General features: G+C 38.1%; 1 protein-coding gene across 33 annotated transcripts in view; it reads left to right on the top strand.

The window, feature by feature from the left end:
- The window catches only part of SNAP91 (synaptosome associated protein 91), a 138,383-nt gene that overhangs the window by 59,916 nt on the left and 59,931 nt on the right, over nucleotides 1-18,536 (top strand). For all 33 annotated transcript variants that reach the window (XM_043510603.1, XM_038395307.2, XM_043510602.1 and 30 more), the window contains exons 6-12: nucleotides 5,055-5,148; nucleotides 6,639-6,750; nucleotides 9,891-9,997; nucleotides 11,220-11,261; nucleotides 15,436-15,506; nucleotides 16,531-16,536; nucleotides 18,062-18,089. In XM_043510603.1, coding sequence (XP_043366538.1) covers nucleotides 5,055-5,148; nucleotides 6,639-6,750; nucleotides 9,891-9,997; nucleotides 11,220-11,261; nucleotides 15,436-15,506; nucleotides 16,531-16,536; nucleotides 18,062-18,089 — 460 coding nt within the window. The remainder of the gene's footprint in view (nucleotides 1-5,054; nucleotides 5,149-6,638; nucleotides 6,751-9,890; nucleotides 9,998-11,219; nucleotides 11,262-15,435; nucleotides 15,507-16,530; nucleotides 16,537-18,061; nucleotides 18,090-18,536) is intronic.

Raw genomic sequence — 18,536 nt, 5'->3', positions numbered from 1 at the left:
CTCTCTCCCTACTCCATCTGTTAACATAGGATGTTCCTGCTAACAGTCTCTAGCTGATCTCAACTGCTGAGTTGGAAAACCTAACAGGATGGCAGAGGTACCCAGGACCCAAACTAGAGGGCTTACTAGATCCAAAAACAACATCTTGAACTTCTCTCAAACCAACTGGAACTAGCAAGTTTGGTAACAAACAGGCAAGTGTTCACTGATGCTCCCCCAAAATACCCACAGTGAGGCACCTCTCCACTACCTGCCCGTAGCATCAAGGAATCTCATTTGTGCTTGCTATGGATCAGTTCCCTGAAACCAATAGCCTCCGGCAGCACAAGCACCATTTTCCAGAGTTTTCTCTCTGTGTGTAGGTAGCAATAGGTACATACCAACCCCTGAGTCCTTGGAATGTTCCCTACAGTGTCTTGCCCCTTATCCCTTAGACACACTCAAAATTACCAGGTCTCGTATTCCCAAAGGAACAGTACACACCAGCTTGTAAGAGTCAGCTGGGGACCATTGCTTTGCTTAATATCACAGAGCTTAATATATTTATAGTGAAAGCAGTAATAAACTTATTACAAGTAGTGTAGTAGTGAGTAAAACTATTCGAAACGCATAACGTGCTTTCTACAGACTAAACTTAACTAAACTTCTCTCGCCCAAAGTCCTATGCCACATTTTCAACCATGGCTGTCTAAGATTCTGCTTTCATGAATGCAGACATGCTGTCAGTTTACTTCCTAGGTGCAGGATACCAGGGTATCTTTTTTGCTTTCTAGAAATACCCACAAAGTTCATTGTCTTTACTCAAAGACAGAATAACCCTCCAAGGCTTGTTTTTTCCTGTATGTGCTTTCCTGTTTTCACATCTCAACATTTGACTACATGTGTAAATATACAACGTTTAATTTATATCCCAACAGAGAGAGAGAAACCTTTCTTGCCTCCTGTCTGGAGAAACCGGTTTAAGACATTTTACCTTTTGGTGACCTGCTTTTATCTTATATGCTTAAGAACATAACTTTCTGGTACACATACGTAACTCCTTGCCTGGCACATGTATATACATTTCACCAGTGTGACATCAGCTTTCATTTGAGACCTCACGTAACATTCTTGTGTGAAACAGAATGTGCGTACCAGAATCAGGAATTCCTGTAACCCCACTGCGCACCCTTCCCAGTCAGCATTAAGAACATCTTCAGTCACAAACATCCCTTCAAGTTGGGCTAAATATTTCATCTTCACCATTTCCTGTGGCTTTCCATCAGCATGCAAACATTACCTGTTTTCATCTGTCAGTTTTATAGAATATTAAACTTGTAGGCAGTGGGTTTGCACAGATGTTGCTGATTTGCTAACTTAGCCTGTAGAATCATTACAGGGTTTATTACAGCTCACGAATGTGTGAGAAGGAAACCTCCACGTGCATTTCAGAGCCCAGGTTGAGTATGTAGCAGTGAGAAAAACATGTATTGGTGAACTGAGCATATTGATACAGAAACTCAAGGCCATGAACATAACTGCACAATGCATTTTTTAGAATTCATTTTCAGTACATAAGGACTACTAGGTGGTTGTAAATGTGTGTTCACGTGGAATAAACAACAAGTTGGTCTCTGTAGTATGAGAATGAATACTCTTGGGTCTCTATTCTTTAGTGTGAAACAGGCTGGGATTCTTCTAACTTAAGATTTATTTTTTTGGTCCCTGTAAGGCACCAATAGTTCAGCTACATTCCAAGATAAACAGCTAGTGGCTCAGTGCCCTCTATAATCTTGTTTCAGTTCCTTTGCCGACTGCTTATAGTTAGTTGCCAATTAACATTACTACCAACCTGATTTGGTTACAGCCTCTGCTGCATTCCTAGACATGAGCAGCTGATTAGGGGAACACTTGTCCTCAGAGTTGTTCATAGCACCAGTATCTGCTTCAACTACTTCACTGTGTAAGTGAAGGCATCTTGGAGTTGCTAGCATCTTAAACAAAAAAACAAACAAACAAACCAAAAAACCCACCAGGCTTTCAGCCACTGTTTTGTGTGTTTAACTTCAGGTAATTAGCGTAGTTTTCCTCTTGTGTTCTTCGTTCAGTGCACGGAGCATCAGTCGCCTTAATGGTTTACTGTTGGCACTGATTTCTCAGCCACCTGATTCAGTGGTCTGATCTTACATTGAAATGTTGTGTATTCCTAAGTTATTGACTTCAGTGCCTTCTCAGCGCGTGGCTATTGGGTTTTGGTCTCATCTAGAGTTGACAGAAGAGACATTCAGAGGGGAAGATCCACTATCAGGTAAGGGTGAATTGGGATATTTCTGTTCTGCGGATATTTCCTAATCTGCCCAGAAAATAGAGCATCCCTGGTTTCCTGAAGTCTCTGAATAACTTCTGTAAGCCTGATTCTCATCCCAGAACTTCAAAAGCATTCACCTGAAATTGGATGCTTAGCCCTGCATCTGACATGCTGCATATACCTCACTAATTTCTGAGATTTCTGACTCCAAACACTCCAAGGTTGTACCATCCAACTTGCTGAGGTGCCTTCATTTCTATGAACCCTTATGCCTTGTTTCACCTTCCTTGCATCTGTTTTGACTTGCTTAGTAATGGTTCGTAATTCCTGGTTCACATTATGAAGGTGCTGTTATACCCTCATAGTGCTACAGCAGAAGTTATGACTGTATTATTCTTATCCTCTTATTGCTAAATGAATACTTCAGGGAACATTTTCTTTATGGTTTTATTTATTTGCTCTGTTCCTTGGGCTGGGGATCTTGTGTCCTGGAGACACCATATAGGAATCTTACAGGCTTGCTTCAGTAGCTTCCCAAGAACCATTTGGGATGCTCCCTGGTGTAAGAGTTTCTCTTCTCCAGCAAGGAGGTAATCTTCCCCCATCAGTCCTTTTTTATTTATGGTGTTGAAATCCCTACTAAGTGACAAGAATATTAACATGGAAATCTTCTGGAAGTTTAGTCATCTTAGTAACCTTAAATGAATTTCTCCTTACTTTTTCCACTCTCAGAATTCTCATTCACAATACATTGTCATTTAATGGCACCCTATTATGCTTGTGAATAAGTTAGTAATGCACAAGAACTGCACACATTATTCTCTAGGCTACATTTGGTAGTCTTGAGGTCTATTTTAAGACTTCAAAACTCTTTTTTTATGACTAATCTACTGGTTTAAAGTCTGATTTGCATTTCAGAGATCCCTTTCAAGGTGTAACACATTATTTCTTACTATGTTATATCTAACTATAGAGACTCCAGACACATTGCTTGATTGCAGCTAAAGGGGATGACTGGATAATGTGTATCAGATCATCAACTCACAGACCCAGAGGTCTGTGCTAATCTTCTTTTAAGAGTAATATACAGTTCCCTGAGCCAGATCTCCAAAACCCTCTGTCCATTAATCACAAAGACTTCCAGACTTGATTACAGTATTTACACAGTGGGCCTTACTGTCTCAAAAACCAGACCACTAATCTTCCTGGCTGAAGAAGTGGTCCATGGTTTGAGGGAGACGTGCTGTATTTATGGTCCGCCATCTTTGGAGGTGTGTGTGTGTTCAGTTTGACAGTCACCAGGAGCATAGGATGGGTTTCTCTAGGTATTAGAAATTCATAGAAACAAACAGAGAAATACAGGCAGAAAGACAAACAGGAAGTACTTGCTGGGTACTGGAATTGGTTTTTATCCACTATGGATGGAATAGGTTAGAAAAACTCTCATCCACTCAAGTTTTTATTGTAAAAAATATTTTCTTCTTGACTACATGGCCTTGCTTGTTTGTCAGAACTTCCCTGTGATGTGAATACACTCTTCCTGGTCATATATAAAAAGGTCAGTTTTGTGTTCGTCTTTGTTCCTTCATAACAGTAGAATCTGTAGGTTTATGGAGGCTCACTTCAAAGTTCTTAGTCTCCACAAGTAGAAATCTGTTCAACAAGTTAGCTTTAGAGAAGAGTTCTACTCCTGTAGTTCAACTTCTCTGAAGGTATTATTTGATTGTATTCCTGTTTTGTGCACCCATCTCCCCTCAGAGCTGTTGAAGGTAACTTTTTTTTTTTTTTCAAGTTTCAGAGTAGCAGCTGTTAGTCTGTATTCGCAAAAAGAAAAGGAGGACTTGTGGCACGTTAGACTAACAAATTTATTTGAGCATAAGCTTTTGTGAGCTACAGCTCACTTCATTGGATGCATCCACTGAATGCATCCAATGAAGTGAGCTGTAGCTCCCAAAAGCTTATGCTCAAATAAATTTTAGTCTCTAAGGTGCCACAAGTACTTTTCTTTTCTTTTCTTTTTTTTTTTTTTTCCCAAGTGACTATTTCCGTGGGGACTCAAAACATAGAAAGCAAAGAGCTTCCTTTTTATCAAGGAAGTGAAACTGAATTTTCTCTATGGGATTGCTGAGGCTTTAGAAATTGGTCTCACTATCAGACTGAACTAGTGTTGTCTCAAAGGGTCAAATCTTTGAGAACTATTCGTAGTACCATAGTGCCAAGTAACAGGACCCTACTGTAGTAGGCACTGTACAAACTAGGGGAATTCCAATCTCTGTGCCAGGGTGTGGTGACCAAAAAGTAGGAATGATGGAATCGATTCAAAAGATACTTGAAGATAAGCAGAATTACAGGTAGCTGACTGCCCTTGTGGATGCTATAGTGGGAGAACATTTGAGTACAACACTGTATCTTTGTGTCTGACACGATATGCTGCACTGTATTTTTCCATGAGTGCTATGACTACCTGTCGCTTTTTTTTTTTTTTTTTTAGTAGTAATAGACTACTAATTAGGTACTTAGCAAACAATGGAACCTATGAAAAAGTGGACCTCTCCAACACTTACTAAGATTTAATTTCAATTTTACATTTTATATGAAGCACTGAAATAAACAGGTGACTTAGATGGCAACAAAAATGTATTTGAGATGCTGTGTTGTGTTTGAAACTTTCTAAACCACCACCCTATTGTACTTCAGGCCTTCTAGTTAATGAGTAACTGATCTTTAATCAAACTTGTCTCTTAACTTATGTTCTTCTGTCTTGCAGAGCTGATGGTGTAATGAGAACAATGATTCCAGAAAAGCTGTTGAAGAGCATGCCAATATTACAGGAACAAATTGATGCACTACTTGAATTTGATGTATGTATTCAGAATTTTAAATTCAAAACAAAAGTATAAACATTACTTCATACTTTTTTTTAAAGTTAGCTAAATGTGTTGCTTTACCCTACTAGCAGCTGAGATTAATGGGACTTAACACTTTTTACTGCAATAGGGCACAGCATGTTTTTCCTCCAATTTGTTGCATTTCAAGGGTTGGGTGAAGTACAGCATTCCTTTTTTAATTTTTTTTTTGTTTTTAGAGTAAATGAATATAGGTTGTGTAGACAATGCAAAGTAGATAGTAGTAAAGAGGATATAATAAAAGTGGGCTGTGGACAGGGGAATGAAGGAGTAGACAGGATGAGGCAGGAGGAGAGATTGGGAGTAGAAGAGTTGATGCTCAAGTTTCTTTTTTGTTTTGTTTTTGTTTTTAAACTTGAGCTTGGGAATTTCCTTTTACATATAAAGGAGAGGACGTAAGGAAAGAATGGGATGGAGAGTGATTGAGAGCAGCAGAAGAAAGATGAAAAAATAAGAGGGGAAAATACTGCTGCAAATCTGTTAAGACCAGGGTGGAGCAAATATAAATCATAAGGTTTTTGTTTGTTTGTTTTTTTTAAATCAGATGGAGGCTTCGTAAAACTACACTGGAAACTTGTGCTATTGTAATTTAAGATTTAAAACTTTCTAATGAACTAAATTATAAATGCTAGCTTTTTTACATGCCACTGCTGGTAGGGTTTCTTAAGCAGGTAAATAACTTCACTCACCAGAATAGCCCCATTGTCTTCAGTGTGACTGCTTGCGCACTTAGTTAGGCATGTGCATAAGTGTTTACAACATCAGTGGCTAAAATGTTTTTATTGAAAACTTTTCTCAGTGGCATGAAATCTTTGTCACTTAAAATAAATTTTTTTTTATAAAAGTTCCCCCTCCCCGCTCTCCTGCTGGTAATAGCTCACCTTAAGTGATCGCTCTCGTTACAGTGTGTATGGTAACACTCATTGTTTCATGTTCTCTATGTATATAAATCTCCCTGCTGTATTTTGCACTGAAAGCATCCGATGAAGTGAGCTGTAGCTCACAAAAGCTTATGCTCAAATAAATGTGTTAGTCTCTAAGGTGCCACAAGTACTCCTTTTCTTTTTGCGAATACAGACTAACACGGCTGCTACTCTGAAACCTTAAATAAAATGGTTTCCATGTTAACATTGAAAAGTTTATTCACACTTTCAGTGCATTGACACAGTATTGTGAACTCTTATATGCAACATAGGCCAAAGTTTTCAAAAGTGGAAATCTAAAATTAAGCTTCTAAACTTCTTGGGCACCTAAATGGCTTAGGTGTCGATATATACACTGGAGTTGGAGGTGTAATTAGGTGTAAACTAATAAACGTTAGTCTCTAAGGTGCCACAAGTACTCCTGTTCTTTTAACTTAATATGTATCTGCTGCTGAAAGCCAAAATGTTAAGCATTTTATAGATCAATTAAATGTACCTGAATGGAGTTCTATTTGTGTGTAGGTTCATCCAAATGAATTGACAAATGGCGTCATAAATGCTGCATTTATGCTTCTCTTTAAAGATCTTATCAAGCTTTTTGCATGTTACAATGATGGAGTTATTAACTTACTAGGTAAGTAGGCTGATGAAATTTTATTGTAAAGTAGTAGACTTAATTTCTACTCAAGTTTTTCTGAGGCAACTTTAAATACTCTTGCCAAATAAAAGATGTGATAGTCTGTTTTTTGGTTTGTTTTTATATCCTTAATCGGACATGCAGGTTTTCTACAGCAGTTACTCAACTAGACAAGCTGTAAAAGAATTGGATAGTAATGGAATTTGAAAATATGACTTCAGGAAGCAGAAAAAAATAGAATTCTTACAAACACTTAATTATTTTAGTATAAAAAGAATTGACACTCTTGACACACTAGTATTTTTTCCAAGTGTAAAAATACCCTTTTTGTCTTGCCCATTTATTATTCAGTTATAAACACCTTGCCTTCTAAAATACCAAGAAAACAGAGCAAGAACTGGAATCTTAAATGAAGAGACTTGGGGTGGGGCTGGGATATGTTAACTTTCATCCCTGATTATTTTAGCCTTTACTTATTAGTACAGAACTTTATAAATCATGTACTCCTAACCATTACTATACAAAGTTTTATGATACAGACTTTAGCTGACTCACATTAAGTTTTTGACAAGGTATCTGGGTATTGTAGTTACTTGAATCTCATAAATGCATACTGAGACTTTCTCTATCAGTTAAAAATAAATCCTACTCTTAAAAAACAGGATTGACATTCAGAGACATTCTTATCAACAGGACAGCCACATGTGACAGGGTGCAGGCTCTACACTCAACCAGTGTGTTGCTTTCTCTTCTGGGCTAACAATCTGTAGGGCTGAATTTGTAATTCTGACCCCTTGCTGACTTTTTCCTTGGCCTTATAGCTTTAACTGCCCACAAGGATGGTGATACTTGATTTCAGTTATGTTGTATCTTGTGATGGGGGACAAGTTCACCAGGAACTTAGAGGGTTCGCATACAGTGACTGTTAGTAATTGTCCAGTTGGGATGAGTTTCAACTACTGAACTGGAGAGAGATTCTAGTTTCTGTTTATTACTTTCAAGTCATCAATTTTCTCAGCATAGGCAACTCAAAGCTGATAAATTGTAGATGTTTTTTATAAAACAGCTAATATTTTATACGTCATGAACTAAAATGCTTACTGTCTTCATGTTTTTTCCCCACTTCTTGTTTCTGATGGAGTTTTCTTTGAAATTCTAAACAAATTTAGAAAGCCTCCTACTTGGAAATGACATGTCTGTCTGGAAACTGTACCTACTGTTGCTTAGAACAGTAACTGTAACAGTCGGAGGGTGGCTGGCCCCTTTAAAGGGAGATAGGTCTTGATCCACCTGTGACAAAACTGATATACCTCCCCAGGTGGAGGGAGGATGGATTAAGTCATGTGACTAAACCTGGTTGAGGTGGTGTAGAAAAAGGGGGCCTGTGGACTGCAGAGTATGCTGCAGGAAAGGAGTCTGCTGCCATGGTGCCTGAGGAAGAGAGACTCTAGGCTAGAGCCCAGGGAGTTGTGGTTGGGTACAAAGCCCTGGCTGGAAGTTGTGTTTTATTGCTAGGGAGAAGACAAAGAAGGCAGATCAGGCCTTGTATCTTCTTCAGCTGCTCTGAGAGCAGGAGGAGACTGTACTTCAGGGAAGAAGGGCTGTGTCCAGTTTAAGGCTGATGTGGGAGATTTTCTGGGTTAATTCTGAATATTGTGTTAATGAATCAGACCCCAAAAAAGGTGGCTGATGTGTGGGTTCATGAAAGCCTTTTGTGTTTTAGAGTTCATTGTGGAACCTGAAAGAGGGGAAACTGAGGCAGGGTGTCTCAGAGCCATGCCAGCCACAAGGGGATGGTCAGGAGGCAGATGGTGCATGTACAGTAACTACAGCCGTGAGCTAGCCAGGGAAAATTCTCTTCAATATGTCAATTTTGTGTCATGGGTTTTTTGTTCATGGGAAACTGCCCTTCCTGTCGCATGCAATAATATGGCCTAATAAACTGCATTGGGGTGGAGGGGGTTTGTGTGCATGATGTTCTCCAGGCCCCGCAAGAGGGTGCTTACCAGTAGTATAGTTTCTTCTGTTTGGTTGGGATCAAGCTGTCTCCTTAGCAGGACTCCTGTGTGGAGCTGGGACAAAATTTACTTTCCCCAAACCTCTCCATGGAACTAGGAAGGAGTGGGAGTGCTGTGTGCGTTCAGGCATGTGCTCCTTTGCTGGTTCTAGGGAATAATTGAGAAGTTGGACCTTGCTTACTGTTGCTGCTTCCGACGGTTGCAACAGTGAAGAAACTGGCAGCTGTTTGTGGAAGGACTAATTTGGACTGAAAACCTGGATGTTTGGGTGTGTCAGGTTTTTTTTGTGGAGGGGGGGCGGTTTAAGGTGGTGCTTAAGGAATTGCAAGATTTTTATGATTGGATAAAATGTGCCTCTTTGTGGAATAGACTGTGCTTATGAAGTGTTTGTTCTTGTATTCTATTTCATAAACCTTCATGGGTTTTTTCATGATGCTTCTTCAAGTGCTCAGGGTTGAAAAACCCACATCGACCCTGTTTTATAGTAATGGTTGTGAATCTGAAAAATGGGCATAAGACAATGTCTCAAAGTCCAAAGTGAGAACAACTGTTTTAGAGTTTTGTGAACCTTATTTGGTATTGGGGAAGAAGGAGAAAAAAGCTCCTTGAACTTAGACTACTTTCAACTTATTTTCAAATTAGTGATAGGTATGCAAACATAAGTGTACTCACTGTTTTTGTTTAAATATTTCTAAAACTGGTTTTCTGAGAGCTTAAAAACCTGGATCACAAAAATTTTCATAATGGAAATTATGAAAAATTTAAGATTTTTAGCTGCTGGTCACGTAAGATCCTTGATAACTTTTACTAATGACTAGAAGAGCTACTGAATTAGTTTCGCAAATATGTAGAGGTAAATTAACCATGTGCACCAGTTAAACTTACTTCAATTGTGTCATGTAGTTGTAGCTTAAGATAATGTTGCATTTTAGCTAATGGAGGAGGAGGGAGAGGCCTTAATAGGACCAATCAATATACCACTTAACAATTAAATTATTTAAGTATCATTTTTCTGTAAATAGGATTGCAGATGAGTGCAGATCTACCATAAATGTAGTTCTAGTGACTGACATACTGCTAAAGAAAAAATGGTTGTTCACTTTTATATTTTTCTTCTAGAGAAATTTTTTGAAATGAAAAAGGGACAGTGTAAAGATGCTCTTGAAATTTACAAACGGTTTCTGACTAGAATGACCAGAGTATCTGAATTTCTTAAAGTTGCAGAGGTAAGTAACCTCCAATATTATCATGAAAAATCTTAAGTGACAAACTGCTAAAGGATAAGCTATATTTTCCTCAATATCAGAGTAAAAAGCACATACATCAAAATATTACTTCTATTTTCAGACGTTTGATACACTGTGTACTATTCATGGCTCAAACAGTGCTGATTAAATCCAGGTTCTAAAGTTCTTGGTCAGTAGTGGGTTGAAGCACAAGATATGAAAACTAACCATAGCTTGTAGCATTCCATTCATGTTTAGAACCACAACCTGTGCCAATGGACAGTCCCTGACTTAAATGTAACCTTGGAGAGGGTGGCAATTTTGGGGACTACAGGTGATCTTCATGAAGATCTAGTTGTCAGCTTGACACCTGAAGATAGATTTGACACTTTTGTACAACGTTCCTAGCTCAAGTAGAATATGCAGCAAGTGTGCCAATTCATAATATTCTCCTGCTACATGGACACTGCTTAGATTTATAATCTTCCTTTCTTCGTGATGGATAGAGAAGCGGATTACATTCTAAAATCAATCAAGTGACTTTGGAGTTGAAAGAACTCTAAATTGGAGCGAAAGTCTCAAGGCAATGAGCTGAGACTTAAAAAATTGGAACAAAAAAATAGAAGCTCTGGGCCCCACCACAACTGGACTAAGGATGCTAGCAGAGATTGGTATTTTAACATTTATTTTAGTTTTCCAAAGCACTGAAAGGGGCATAAGGGACCCAGATTGAAGGGTGAAGAGGTGCAGCTCCTGCAGGGGCTCTTTCACTGATTTGAGAGAGGATTAACTGAAAGTTTCAAAAAGAGTTCTGAGTCCTGGATAATGCTTTCTTGAGCTCACTGCTGCTGCCTTTTCAGACCAAATGCATTAGAGCTGGAAAGTTCTGCTTGTACGTGCTAGGGAGTGCAAGACCTGAGTGAGAATTGAGGTGTTTTTGGAGGGTTGGCGGGGAACCTTTGTTTCTAAAGAAACTTTTTTTGCTCCCTACAAGGAAGCATTGCAGCATTTTCAAGGTGCTTGGGTGAGGGAGTGGCTTGTGGGGAGAAAAATCTGTATACAAATTAGAAACTTCATAACTTAATGATTTTTAGACGTAAAGCATAAGAAGTTAGTTGAAAACAAAATATGCCACAGTTTAATCAATTTGAATACTTGCTGCAGTTGTAGCATATGACCATTGCTGGTTTCTCAATAAATTTTTTTTTTTTTAAATCCACAGCAAGTTGGAATTGATAAAGGAGACATTCCTGATCTCACACAAGTAAGTTTCTAAATTTTGTATAAACAGATGCAATACGGAAAGACACAATAAACTAAAATTGTATGAGGAAAAGAATCAGATAATTAGCATGTACACTTATACATACATTTCTTGAAATCCTTCTCAAATGCAAAAGGGAGTAATTTGCAAATTGTCAACCATTTTTGGCAGATTGATCTCTGCTGGTCATATAATCCCAGAAGACCAGTTTCATTTTCTGACTATTGTCTTACAGTTTGTAACTAAATAATGAAAAGACTGCCTATCTGTTCTCCCTTGTAGGCATGCAGATTTATCCCACAAGAAGTGCGAGTACTGCATTTAAAAAATGGACAAAGGTGTCATCGCACTGAATTCGTGCTTTGACCTAGTTCATAATTTCAACTCTGGCAGAGTGTCTTGGTCCATAGATATAAAGAAGTTGTCATAATATGACCAAATAAGAATATCTTAAACTTTAAAACATAGTAAGGAGCTAAAACTAGAGGCAGAATTTTATTCCTTGATACTCAAACATGGATCCAACTCCTTACTTACAGCAACTACAAGTATTAATGTGGCATTCCTGTTTTTAACAAGAACCATAACAATCTTTTGTTAATTGTTTGCCTTAATGCACAGTAGTATGAACATTTTCATTAGTGAATGCAGAACGGTGTATTCAAATCAAATTATAACTTCTTGCATATCTCAATGCCTGCAAAATGGCACAGAAACTAAAAGCTCTTAATCAAACTGGAGAGCAATTGTATAAAAATCTAATGAATTTTAATAGAATATGTTCACTGCTTATAAATATATATTAAAAGCATCTAAATACTTGGTTACCTACTATATTCCCTAAATTGTTTTTTCTGATTGGAAAATATCCCTTTATCGCAAATAAAAGTTTGTGTTTAACGTTTTGGCTTGAGTTGAGGAAAATAACAGAAGCCTAAGGAATTCTTGAGGTTTTTATATAATCTAAAATACTTGCATTTACAACAAATTTACTTTTAAAATCGTTGAATTTCCATTTTAGTCTGCTAGAAGCAAAAATTGTATAACTACATTACATTAAATGTTTCAAGTTTTCTTTTTACAAAGTAATACCTATATGTGGGGTCACAGCTTCCAGGGTAGCTGCTGCACTACTGTCCCTTCTTGGGATCTGCGTGCACTCCCATAGATGTCAGGCCTCAGATCTTTATCTCTTCTAAGGTAGAATTCTGTAATTTTCCCACTTTTAGACCAGGACTTGTGTTACAACCCCTTGAATACCAGCTATGATTACTTCAGAAGGCCCAACTGGGATTTGAATCCTGCTGTTGAGTTCTCTCCCAGAGCTGTGACTAGTAGTTAGTTCACAGGGAACACACAGTTTTCTCAAGCAGTATTGTTCAATATTATCAGTAGGAATAAAGCCGTTTGAGACATGGGGTACAAATAAGAGGCCTGACCACATGAATCTTACATTGCTTTTAGCTTAGCTGCTCCTGGCCTAGATTCTTAGGCCTAGGGTGACCAGATGTCCCATTTTATAGGGACAGTCCCATTTTTGGGGACTTTTTCTTATATAGGCGCCTATTCCCCCCCCCCACCCCCTCTGGTCCTGTTTTTTTCAGTTATGTGGTCACCCTACTTAGGCCCTGTTTAGAGAGAGGCTGCTTGCGTACAGCTCTTACCTCTCCCCTAGTTTGTATCAGTCTCCTAGCATACTGACCACTTCTCCCTCTTCCTTTCTGCCAGGGCCACCTTCTAAGGTCTCTTATTTTAGGGGTCTCAGCCTTTTTGATCTCTGGTACGTCTGATGGCACCATTATTTTTTGTTAGCTGCTTTAAAGGTGTTTACCAGAAGCTATCGTTCTTTCCTCCTCAGTTCTTTAACCCCTTTATACTCCCCTTTGATTTAACTCTATGCACTATAGTGCAGCTATGCAAAGCTGAACATAGAAATAGTCTTGCATGATATTGATAAGATATTAAACACTTCCACACTTTGTCACATGTAGATTATTAAATCCTTAAACTAAGAGGTTTTAATTTGGGCTATGGCTGTTAGGAAGCACCCAGAAATTGTTACACTGAAATTAATTCTTGGAGTACTTCTGCAAATTTGCCCTTACTATGCTGCTAAGCTTCTGCAGCCTTTCAGGAAACCAGTGCCCATTGGACTGCATGAGCAGCTTCTGTCACAAACATTCCAAACCAGTACTAAAAGGGCAGCGTGTCATGTTTATATCTTAGACCCTGACTGACTAAGCACAGATGGTGCCAGTATTTCTTAATGTGAGCCCTTAAGTCAGGGTCCCTGAGAAATCTTGGATCAGTATCTGGCTCCAAAGATGCCCAAGTCAAGTAAACAGTCACCAAAAAATCAGGTACTAGCTCCTATCTAGTCTGGCTGGCATGGTAGGAGCAAACAATTCTCAGGTACTGAAGAAACTTGCATCTAGGCAGAATCAGGTCTGGGCAGGAAACCTCAGGTTGGTACCGACGGAGTCACCAGAGAGACTTGCATTTTGATAACAAATGTGTTTCAAAAGCGGTATCTAAATTCCACCAGATGCAGATAATCAGTCCCCTAGCACAGTGGTTCTCAACCAGGGGTACATATTTGAAATAAAATCTTTTTATTTATTTATTTGTTTCCAGTTTTACTGCAATTTTGATTTGGAGGTTAGCCTTTTTAAAAAGTTTGTTTCATGTCAAATTAAATCCTTCCTATGACCTCAAATGAAATTTTTGACTCGTTTGTTTGTTTTTGTTAGCCAGCCAAACACAAATCATGTGGGGGTCTATCTGAAATTCCTTAAATTTTTTGTTCAGCTGCTGAACAGAAGAAGCAGTTATTTCCGCAGCTGTAATTGAAATACCAGTTATATTTTTATGTAAGGTGACATTACCTATGTGTTCTTAAGGCTCTGTCTACTAGGTCTATAATGGTTTGTGGCATTCCTTAGTGGTGGTAATAAATATCTCCCAAAATGTCCTATGTAGAAGATTTACATGTACACAGTGTTGTTCTCTCAACTTGGCATCTAGGTTTGATGCTTTGCAGCCTTAAAGAAGGGAAATATAGTGGGTTTTAACTTTTCATAAATACTTCTGTTTATTTCCCAACCATGTTTCTCTTGTTGGATTTTTGCTTCATATATATTTTAGTCTTTCTAGTTCAGCTTCAGGGAGTTGGAAGTTGAGGTGGGAGTCTTAATTGCTAGAAAACGTGAGGGATTTTTAATTTTAGTAGCCAGACAAAATATATCAGTTATGCCTGAAGAGAACAGGCTCATGGCAGCCACCACTAAACTGAATAGAAGATTAGGCTGATTTGCTAACTTTAGAGCCATCTTCTGTGCCTAGTCATCTGTGCCAGAGATAATCCCCATGAATGTGTCATAAAAACTTCTTAATAGCAAATGTTGCCAGCTGCATGCTATTAAACTTCATATTTAACTAGTTTGAGCTTAGGGTGACCAGATGTCCCAATTTTATAAGGACAATCCCGATATTTGGGGCTTTTTCTTATATAGAGGCCTATTACCCACCACCACCCCATCCCAATTTTTCACAGTTGCTATCTGATCACCGTATTTGGATGTGGCACTATGACCTCCGAGGCCTTGGAACTCTTAGGTCTGGAGCCCTATCTATAGCTGAATCAGACAGATTTTTTTAAAGTTCACTTGTTTTTGAAAGCTAATATAGCGCACATGCTGCACATAGTATATTGGAAAACTTTATTAAGTCTCAGAATCATAGAATATGATATGAACATAAATACCTGTGTGGGGTTTTTTTTTTTTTGGTAACTTCCACTTAACCTGTGGGATACCTGTGCTGTTGTCAATGTCAAACACATGATCTGGCTGGAAGCATGGTGAGCACATCACGCACATAGGGTTCAGTACCTGTGTAGTAAAGAAAAAGATGGCTATAACTCTGCAAAGAATAAATGTTTCAGAATTGGCTTTTTTTATAGAATTACTTTTTTGTCATGATATTTCCAGCATGAAACTACATTTTTTTTTCTTTACATAATGGAGTGGAATTAGGGTTATAGCGTGAGCATGCAAACTGGTTATATATAACTAGCAGAAGATTTAAATTGCCTTGATAACCTTAAGGTTCCCATCATTTAATGTGGTTTTTAAAGAAGAAAAATGTGCACCTTTTTTTTACATTCACTTTCTAGGCTCCCAGCAGTCTTATGGAGACCCTTGAACAACATCTAAACACGTTGGAAGGGAAAAAACCTGGGAACAGGTAAAATGATGCAATTACATGTGTAGAACTAGATTAAAAATTCATCAAGCCCAAAATGGAAGCCCCTCCAGGCCAGAGAGGCCACCCAGCATCCAGAGCTTCCCCTTTGCTTCTTATTGAAAGAAGAGATGGCTCTTGGTTTCACCTTGCTTCTCTACTAGAGCAACACATGCATATTGGCCATCTTTAATTCTTTGGGCTGTGTTGATTGCTGCAAAGAACTTTAAATGTAGCAGCTCTGAAAGACTGCTGAAGAGAGAAAGTGGTCTGTGTATCACTGTTATCTCTGCTGGAACTTCCATGGAAGTAGAAGAAGCCTAGTGATATGTGACTCCATTTGCACACTGGGAGTATAGCAGCATCACACTGTGCTCATCCCAGTATTTGCTGTTCCTCTAATTTATACTGGGTCTACTTCCCCATACTTGACTTTAAACGCTGCTTGAGATTTCATTTTTTTCACACCATTATGACCATACAAGCAATACCTTTTTACAACTATTTTAAGATTTCCCTGTGCTTATCTGAAACAAGTATAACCTATGCAAATGTAATTCTGCTTTGTTTTGATAGCAACTAATTAGACATAAATATTGAAGACAGCCCTCACTTACGTCATTCATGATTCACTTTTCAGAACAGACTAATCATGTTGTTTAACTAGCATCATTGACTTCTCAGATGTTTTCTATTTACAAGAGCTGCTTAATAGAGTTCTTAATTTCACCAAAAAAAAAAAGTATACACTGCAACATAATGGAATCCACTTGACTTGTATTGCTTTTGTACAGGGATCATTTTGAGGAAGAATAAGTTGGTTCTTCTCCATTACTTTATTTGCTGTCTTTGTTCATATTTGTAAAAATTGGATTTGCTGGGCAGATTTTTCTAATTGACTTGCAGCTTCTTATCTAGATATTTATCTTAACTGTTCTCTTTTTTTTTTGAGGAAAAAAGTTAAAGTGCACTTAACCTATGCATTCTTTCTCTTTCTTTCTGTATGTCTGTTTGTCATGCAATTCAGTGAAGGGTAAGTTTGTATATATTCTTGTTTGCATGCATATTTAAATACTCATAGTATTGAGGAGATTGACTGATCAAATCTTGCCAATTTCTATGATTAAGTTGTTTTTTCATGAGCTGTGTATATATTTGTGTTCACTGATATTTGCAACTAATCAAGGAATATTTGTTTTCTCTTGCGCAAAGAGGAATATCTAATAGCCTATTTCAGAACTAGTTGTCTTAACCACAAAATTTAAATACATGAAAAAGTATCTGGTCAATTTCACAACTGTGTATGTATCCAGAGGTTAAACTGGTACAAAAAATTGACTATCAGATTAGTGTAAAAACTTAGCCTAGAAGTGAGAAAATTGACTCCTAACTATTTAGAGAGACAAGTGAATGAGGTAATATCTTTTTATTGGACCAATTTTTGTTGGTGAAAGACACACTCTTGAGCTTACACAGAGCTCTTCTTCAGGTTTGTTTACCCAGCTGAAGTTCTGAACAAAGAGTTATTGTCATGGTATGAAAGCAGCAATCAGTGAAACAATTACTCTTTTTATAATAAATTAACTATCTATGGGTAAGGAAATGCACAGCTAGGGCACTCAAACAACCTTAACTCTGCCTAGTAGTGACAGCATGAGGTAGGAAAATGTATGAAAAAGCCTGAATATGTCTTTACCTGAGTTTAATCTAGAACCACAAATATTAAAATGCCTTAATTAAAACGGTATGGTTATTGCATGATGTCACCACAGGGCAGATTTTAGTCTAGGTGTCCTAACTATGCGTTGCCATATCTTTGCATATTTGGGCTTCTTTTAAGTATAATCTTAGATATGAATTTCCTGGGTTTTTCATGTTTGGTTTTTTATGTTAAATACACTAGCCCTGTAACACTTTTAATCTTAAATCACTGATATGTATGCCTTAAATGCCACCTTCCCATAGAGCTATATATTTCAGATATAACTGACAGGAGCTAAGGCATAGCTGATCTTGGCTTTTGTAGCTTTCTGGGAGCTTAAAAATAAGAGATCTGACCCCCTGAAGTGTCCTCCTGTTCCACAGTGACTCATATGCCAACCCTTCCCAGCCATCAATACAGGGGGCATGGCTGGGAAAGAGGTAAGGCCAGGCCACCACTTCACCCCATAATCCCCAGCTTTCATGGGGCCAAAGGCAGATGTGTAAGTTGCTGCCTTACTTACCATTCTTGTGTAAAGTACATCTGGTCTGGACTGTAGGACTTGGCCTAGGATGTCAAATGCCACAAACAGTACTAAACATAGGTATCAGTATTTCACATCTTAAAGTATCTCTTTATTTCCTAAAATAGCAGACTTTGAGTTAAATTCCAGCATGTATTGATTTTGAAATGGCTTTTAGACAAGTCCAGCATACTTGTTGAAAATCTCTTTGGTTACATAATTTTTTAATGAGAACGTGGAAAACTATTTTAATACTATTCTGATGTTTCTTCAGCATTGTGCTTTCCTAAAACGTACTTAGCTTGAAAATATTCATTACATTCTCTTTTTTAGGTCTGGTGCTCCTTCTCCATTGAGCAAGGTAAATATTAATAACTTATGTACTAAAGATTGATTTGCTCTCAGTCAGCATATGCTTTTAAACCACCCTTAGAGTTAAAAGTGCTTAAGAAAACTTCATTTGGGTCTGTGTGGCTTTTCTTTTATAAAAAAACAAAAACAAAAAACACCTCCGCCTATCCAAGCTCTAGACAATCTATTGTCCGTTTAAAAAAAAAGGGGGGGGGGGCGGGGGTGCAAACAATGAAACCACTGTAAAACAGGGATTAGAGACTTGCTCTTGAATTTTAAGATGCTAATTTATGATGGCTGAGAATACTTCATAACACTTGAAAGAATGTTGAACTGCCTTGCCAGGAGATGGCAAACAAGTGCTATGTGGAGGCATAACTGAAGTCCACACCTTCACTTGGCCTTTCCCATTTCCCAGTGAGAAGCTGACTCTGGCATGTCAACTTCTCTCTCCTAC

This window comes from Dermochelys coriacea, chromosome 3, assembly GCF_009764565.3.
Source record: "Dermochelys coriacea isolate rDerCor1 chromosome 3, rDerCor1.pri.v4, whole genome shotgun sequence".
NCBI classification, from domain to species: Eukaryota; Metazoa; Chordata; order Testudines; family Dermochelyidae; genus Dermochelys; species Dermochelys coriacea.
The sequence above is the reverse complement of the archived record's forward strand: the minus strand, read 5'-3'. Positions and strand labels throughout refer to the sequence as shown.